The following is an 8157-nucleotide window of genomic DNA, read 5'->3' as shown; positions in this document are numbered from 1 at the left end:
CCCGTTCTATGGTCTTAATCCAGACTGAGCCATCAATGTCTTGGAACATAAGAAGAGTTATGAAGGATTAGATCAAAGGTTTATCATGTCTAACATTGTGTTTAAGCAGCAGTAACTTCATCATCTACAGTAGGATGAGCACAATTTGGATATATCTCCTCAAGATCCTCAGCAGCTGATATTAATATTCTATATTGAAATTAATATATAGCACCATAAATACATCAACTGACAATATTTGTTTCCCACTTGTTGTTGATACACATAAAAATGAATGTCTCCCTGATTGTATATAACCAATATGTGAGGAAAGTGTTAAAACCCAATTTCCTATGCAAAGTTCTGATACAGAATGGATCAGCTGTATTTCTATTATAAGCTGCTGGTCTGTGAATATAATAAAAATTGATTGATTGGCTGATTGATATCTTTTATTAGACCATTCCAGAGTGGGGAATAATTTGATAGCAATTGCACTGGCATTTTTGCTTCAAACTAAGAAGAAAGGAGAAAATTAAAAAACAAAACACTTTGAATGCAGTGGTGATGACTCCACTGTTGGAAGACCTAATGGATCAGACTGAGGACTAATCAGCATAGAGAAAACTTTCCTATCTGATCGCTAAGAAACAATAGTGATTTAGTGACACATAATAATCAACCACTGAATTATGTCAAAAATCAGCTTCCTTCTTTGGCAGGTTCCCACATTGAAGAAACAGTGCATATATGACACTTGCTGTGGAGATTATATAAACTAGCCTCTGCCAAACATATAGAAAAGTTATATCTTGGGAGTTGTCAGGAAAGCACTTGGTTAGAAAGAGTTAGTACCCTAGATCAGGGATGTCAAACTCGCAACGTCATGTGATGTGTCACGACGTAGCGTGCCTTTATTCCCATTGCTGGCAATGGGGTGGGCGCGATTTTGGCATGATGCATTCGGGCCATGGGCCAGCAGTTTGATACCACTGCCCTAGATGTATTGGTGTCTAAAATTTTTGTTGATGAATCTCATTAACATTTGTGGAAGAGGAAACTGTGTCCACAATCTGTGTTTTCTGACCTTTATTCTCATTGTGCATTTGGAATATACATTAAAATATATTAGCTTCAAATATTAGCTTGGTTCAAATATTAGTTTGGGTTGCCTTTCTGCAGACAGTTTTACCTGCAAGTAGGTATCCTCAGCCTGCTTTGAGTTATAGTAGACTAGGGTATCTGCAAGTCTGCACATTTGCTTTAAGGATGATATTCCATTTTGACATTTGAAATGACAACTGTAATGGAAACTACTGTTACCTCGAAACTACTGTGAGAATGTTAGTCAAGAATCTTTCCATAAAGTCAATAGTAAATGCCATTCCCAACATATACTGGATCTTGAATGGAAAAAATGAGATAAAGAATTGGTGTAGACATATAGTAGTCATGATAGAGACACATTCTGTGTCAATATATGGTATGTTTAACATGGGATATGGCAGAAACTTCATTTGTGCAATTGCACAAATACAAAATTACATTGCTATTGTAGTGAATTCACAGGAACCAAGGAAAATGATTCTGATATTAATACTTAATATCTGTAACTTTACTAATTAAAATAATTCCCCTTCCTTTGTTAAACAGCTTATGACTACTAAACTCTTGTGAACTATATTGCAATACTCTTCAAATCTGCAAAAGTAATTCATGAAGTTATGGCATGAAGTCAGGCAACAGCTACCTTAAATATCACACTGGATTTCAAGTAAAGGTTCTTAGACTGCCAAAGTTGCAGAATGGAGGCATGCTCAGCAGGAGAAGCACACAGATATTTTGCATCTTAAAAGAAGTCAATTCCAACACAAATATTGCTGACAGAATTATGTGTTGATCAAAACTATATTAGTAACACCTTTCTCAAGGCATTCCTTAAATTAGTTAGAGGAGTAAATTGTACTATATAATTATATATATATAATTATATAATTATATAATTCTATAGTACAGCACTGCCTAACTATTTCCAGGTAACTTTCCATCCTCTTTGCCTGCAAATGTATTAGGAAGGGACGCAGCAAACCAGCTCGGCGTTAGAGGAGTTCCAATCAGACAAGATGATTCCCCCCCCCCCTGCAAAGCCGGGCGGGCATTGCTGCCGCCCAGGGCAAAGAGAAGACATCGCCGCTTTACTTCCAGCCAAGGTTCCTGCGGGAGGTCGCGACTGACTTGTTCGCTCCTCCTTCTGCTCCTCCTACACCCCTGCAGGCTTCCATTGGTAAAGCGGACCCCATTGCTGTTCCAGGGGATCCCACCCTCGCCTGAGCGGTGCTGTCATCTGGAACTTCACACCTGAATGAGCGCCAAACCCCTGGGACGATATAAAGGCACTCCGCAAGCATTGGGCGGCACTTGGGGAAGAAGTGGCCGCAGAGACAGAGAAGCACTTACGTTCCAAGAGGCCCTGCGATTGCTCTGACTATGCTTGCTGCCGCTTTGCAGCTCCCGAGTTTTCTGCTGGCCTGCGCGCTCCTGAAAAGCTGCGTGGCATTCAAAAACGATGCGACCGAGATACTTTATTCCCACGTTGTCAAAACCGTCCCGGCCAGCAGCCACAATAACACCATGAATCAAGCGAGGCACGGAGGCAGGCATGCAGGTTTCGATCGGAACAGTAAGTATATATATATCCCTGCTTTCAACATATGCCCACTAAGACCCTGCAATGAAGAATAATAAGCACACCTTTTCTGATTTCCCAGTAAGGCAGATTGAGGTTCATCTTAGCGATAGGTACAAGCATTTACCCTTGATTCATTCATCCCGTGAGACCCAAGTCTGAATTCAGACCAAGAGATCAGTCGTGTCACAAAGAATAGCTTTATTCAAGGTTAACTCTGCGGCTACCAAAACTAAGCATTGGAGACTAGCTATATATCCGTTTCTTTATGTTGGAAATAGAAACGTTGAGCGCTTTTTGCTAACCACGCACTTTTTGAGACAAGTATTTGTCTCTAACTACTTCATAAAGCTAACATTAACCTTCAGCCACAGAGCATTGGTTTTGTTCCAGTGCCACCTCCTTTTAATTAAAAATCCTGATTTAGCACTGAGTGCTTCTCAACAAGCTTAAGATGTTTGAATTTTAACTCCCAAAATCCCCCAACCTAAACTTGCTGAAGCTGAGAAATACTGATCTAGATGCACATAAGCAGGTGTGCAAACATCTTGGCTCCAACTTTCCTTTAAAAATTATTTTTATTTATTTATTTACTTTATTTATTTAAAGCTTTTATATAGCCATCCATCTATCAACCAACTTTGGGGAGCTGAAAAATATCTTCTCTTCACCCTCCAACCTAAGGCCCAGCAGACTTGCTTGGTTCTTGCTCAGAGAGAGAAGCATAAGCAACCAGAATTTTTTTTGACTGTCTTGAGCCTCATCCTACATCTAAAAAATATAAAAGGAACACGCTATGAACATCTTGATCTTTAAAGGAAATAGTTTCATTTTTCAGTGACAGAAAGGCTTAACTACTTTTTCTAGAAAGGTGACTGGAAGGAAGATACAGGAACTATCATGTCAGTGCAAGATTACCAAAATAGCTCAGTAGTTATTCAGTTAGTAAACTGTCCCAGGAATGAAAAAAGAAAGAAAGAAAGAAAGAAATACTAGGAAAGCTTATCATGCAGGCATATATTTAAAAGAACAGTGGTGGAGCAGAATTCTTCTGGCTGAGTTAAGCATGCAGAAATCCTCTGAAAACAGTTAAGTTGGTATCTTCTTGAAAACTACTTAGGGTATCTGATGCCTCATTTAATCCAGTGATAATCTACCCCTCTCTGCTTAAGAGAAAAAATAATGTTAAATCAGTCAGGTTGGCACTTTATGTAAATCCAGTGCATACCTAAGTTTTATTCCAGTAGGTTTTACATTGAAAAACTTCCACATTGAACGAGCCTCAAAATACACATGCTGATTCTCAAGGTATGATGTTGATAGAAGAATCTAAGGACTCAATTTTAACAAATTCAAAAAATAAATTTTGCATATTTGATTTGGTTTATTTTTTCTCACAAATAAACATAGGAGTCCTGAAGGTTGGTGACCTCTTAAGTGTGCTACATATTCATAATAATATCCCAGAATGTTAGCAGATCCAGGAATTTAGAGTTGTAGTTCAGCTAATCAAGAAAGTTCCTATTATAAAATAATTATTTTGATTTCTTGTTTCTATGATAACATTTACTTTAAGAATATGTAAGACTGAAAGATGGTGTGTGATGGAATTCACAGTGTGCATTCCTTTCAAAGGGATAATTATGAAAATAAGGACCGGTCTTGTTTCTATGAGAATATATACAGAGGGAGGCAAGCACAAACATGTCTGCATTTGCTGCTATTTCAGCACCTTGGTACAATGTCAGTTGCCTTTAAAAATGAAATAACATTGCCTCAGGTTGTGCAGGGGCACTCAAGTCTTAAGAGAGACACTTGCAAGCAGTGGTATAATTCTATATCACTGCACTCTAAAGAAAGCTCTCTATATAAGAAGATGTATGAAGAATATTGAATTATAAGAATTGTCCTCAAAGTAGTCTCAGGTTCCTTTATAGATAACATGCAAGATTTTAGTTATTATGATTAGATTCATCTCAATATAATGTATTAAACTAAACCAACATGCAGGATAAGATCATACAACATTTAAATCCAGTATTTTGGAGAAAATCCAGCTGGAAGTGAGATCCAGGATATTTTCTATGAAAGGCAGAGAGATGAAAGGGAATCTTACAGCATAAAGTTATTTCTGATAGTATCAGTAGCTAAGGCAGTACTAACAGCAATCTCCTTAGCTTGGGAGAAAACTACATATATTTCTATATTGTTTGTCTGGGATGGTTCCCTTCAGTCTCAGAAATTCAGATTAGGACTGCGGTGCAAGCAGAGCTCCAATTTTCCAAACCTGAGTTTTATTGGGTTATTAAAATAAACCCTACCATATGCTCCAGAATGATAAAATGGGCTTCAAATTTCAAGTATATGGTAAATGCATACCTAGAAGACACCAGAATGTAATGGACTCATATCATGTATAAGGAAAACATGATTATGCATATCCATCCATGACATTCAGAAATGTCTATTGATTGTGGTAACAGATTAGAATTGGCATCCTTATCCACCCTGCCATTCTTCCAAAATATAGTGTAATATGAACTGGGTGACTTATATTTTACTCCCAGTTTGAATTCCTTACTCTAGAAAAATGATGCTGAAGGTATAGTATAGCTGTCCAATGTGTGTGCAGTGTGATATGTGATGTGAGAAATCATAGATTTTGCTCTAAATTCTTTTGTAACTGAAGTATCATGCAATAAGAATGATTAAGAAGGAAACAGCATAAAGACATTGGAAGTGAAATTGATATGGATCTTCTGACATCTATACAGTAATCTAGAGAGGAGGCAACTGTTATACCATATGAATGACCTTCAATAAACATGGATGATATGTCTGTTGCTATCTCTGATACAAAACTTTAAGAAAGGGTTTGTTTTGTTTTTGACAGGTCGAGTTCAAGTTGGCTGTCGGGAACTGAGATCAACAAAATATATTTCAGATGGTCAATGTACTAGCATAAACCCTTTGAAAGAGTTAGTATGTGCTGGGGAATGCCTTCCTTTGCCAGTGCTACCTAATTGGATTGGGGGAGGGTATGGATCCAAGTATTGGAGCAGAAGAAGCTCACAGGAATGGAGATGTGTCAATGACAAAACTCGCACCCAGAGGATTCAACTGCAATGTCAAGATGGAACCACAAGAACCTACAAAGTAACTGTGGTTACAGCTTGTAAGTGTAAACGATACACAAGACAACACAATGAATCAAGTCATAACTTTGAAGGAGCAACTCAAGCCAAGCCAAACCAACATCATAAAGAAAGAAAAAAGAACAGTAAATCTACGAAGCAGTCTCCAAGTTAGAACTTAATGTATATGTGGGATGTGTATATGTGCATGTGTGTATATGTGTGTGCATGCACATGGATATATATACATATACATATGTATATATACACATACATACATACATACACACACACACACAATCCTTATTAATGACTCTCTGTTTTACAGATGTCACTAACTAACACAGGGGTCTTCAAACTTGGCCCTTTTATGACTTGTGGACTTCAACTTCCAGAATTCCTCAGCCAGCGTGCCCAGCTGAGAAATTCTGGGAGTTGAAGTCCACAAATCATAAAAGGGCCAAGTTTGAAGACCCAGAACTAACACAACCCGTCTTATGTTGTGGTATATATACATTTGGGTATATATACATTTGTGGTTTTGACCAAACTCAGAAGGGCATTATTTTCTGAAGGATTTTTTAAGATGTGACCCTTCATATTTTAAAGCTGGCCTATAAGCCTTCAGTTTATTGGTTTATATACACATATCTAAATAAATAAAATGAATATTTGTTGCCATGGGAAGTCAAACATTTTATACTGCAGACAGCAGCTATTCTGAATTTTTCAGGGGCACTTTCCAGATCACATATTTTATTGGCAGCAGACATCTTGTTTAAAATAAATGTTTTAATTAGATTTTATCAGGGTGAAATTAAGACATTTGTTTTTTTAAAAAAGATGTCATTTGCCTGGGATTATTTTTCCCCATAATATAACTATATGAACAAATTGCTCAACAACAAAAAAACAATAATGCAAGAAAAAATGAAATTTGAATAAAACCTATTTATTTGACATTGTAATTATTTAATGAATTTTAATATGCTTTATATTTTTAAGATGGTTTTGTGATATCTTTACCATTCTTTCAAGCATCAAAATATTTTCCTATGATTTGTTACCAAATTAGAATATATCTGTAGATAATGTAAATAGATATTTTAACCTTTATACTTTTTCTTAAAAAAAAGAAACACATTTCAAGTGAGAAATTCTAAAAATGTTTTGTAAATACTTTGTAAAATACATTTTTTGCAGTCCAAAGATTGACTTGTCAATTTCATGCATTTTAAATAAAAAAAATCCAATAACTATATATTTGTTTTTTATGATGTAATAAAACAACTGGTATGAACAATTATAGGTTGATAGTATTGATAGCAACAAAGTACATGTAAGATTCACTCTCTAATAATGCATAGCCAATGTACTGAGCTACATAATCAATTATTTGATTCATACAATAATCTGGCAATAATTCATCTTGCATCCTTCCTACATCAGGAGACTTAGGTAGTATGAAAAATGAGCTTTGCCCAACAGAGAAAACATCTATTGAACTTCACTTGCCAGCCTTTTTTATGGGATGATGTGCTCAGTGGTAGGAAAAATACATTTAGGAAGCTACTTCAATAGCCTTCCAGGTCATATGCCCATACACATATGGAAGACAATTGTGCTGGCATTGGCATACCAACAAGTGAATTGAACTGATTCATTGAATGACTGCATGGCCTTAAATCTGACATTCACTCTTGCATTTGTACCTCATTGGAAAGGAACTCAAGCATTCCTGTTTAAAAATAAAGCTATTTTGTCCTGGTATCAAATTTAGAGAGAGAGTCAAGAGAAAGACTGATTTTGAATAATAATTCAGTAACCAGTGGATATAAGGATTTCTATACCATTTGGAGTTTTCAACCTGCTGACAATACAAAACATGCCATTTTCTTGCTTTCTTTGTTAAAATTCTTGGGTATGGCCAACAGTTTTTCTTTTTATTCTCCTCAGTCTCACTACAAAAAAACAGAACTGTATTCCTGTTTATTCCAATACATTTTTGCATCATTCACCACATACACTAATGCAGACATGTCAAACTCACAATGTCACATGATGTCGTACAACGTATTGGGACGGTTTTGCCATTGCTGGCAATGGGGTGGTCTGCAGGCCGGCAGTTTGACACCCCTGCACTAAGGTTTGTGCACACACTAAATTTTAAAAAAGCAACACTGCCATTTCCATAGCTGCAAAACAGTTGTGCATTTTAATTATAAACAATTTGATTACCAAAATGACTTGAATCTTAAACAATTATTTCTCTGTACAGATACTCCTCAACTTACAACCATTTAGTGACCAAAGTTACAATGGCAAAAAAAAAAAAAGGTTTTTCACCCTTATGACTGT

The 8157-nt window shown here is 36.4% G+C and overlaps 1 protein-coding gene across 2 annotated transcripts; it reads left to right on the top strand.

The window, feature by feature from the left end:
* Window positions 1-2289: 2289 nt before the first annotated feature.
* SOSTDC1 (sclerostin domain containing 1) lies at window positions 2290-7019 on the top strand. 2 transcript variants are annotated; one of them, XM_015810796.1, is made up of 3 exons: window positions 2290-2659; window positions 5559-5970; window positions 6265-7019. In XM_015810796.1, exons 1-3 carry the CDS (start codon window positions 2467-2469, stop codon window positions 6281-6283), a joined length of 624 nt encoding a protein of 207 aa, XP_015666282.1. In that variant the 5' UTR covers window positions 2290-2466; the 3' UTR covers window positions 6284-7019. The 2 variants fall into 2 exon arrangements, with proteins under 2 accessions (XP_015666282.1, XP_015666283.1); XM_015810797.1 differs by lacking the exon at window positions 6265-7019 and having other exon boundaries at window positions 5559-5998.
* The last annotated feature ends 1138 nt before the right edge of the window (window positions 7020-8157 follow it).

This window comes from Protobothrops mucrosquamatus, unplaced genomic scaffold, assembly GCF_001527695.2.
Source record: "Protobothrops mucrosquamatus isolate PMUCROS unplaced genomic scaffold, P.Mucros_1.0 scaffold21, whole genome shotgun sequence".
Lineage (NCBI taxonomy): Eukaryota > Metazoa > Chordata > Lepidosauria > Squamata > Viperidae > Protobothrops > Protobothrops mucrosquamatus.
This window is presented reverse-complemented; position numbering and strand designations above follow the sequence as displayed.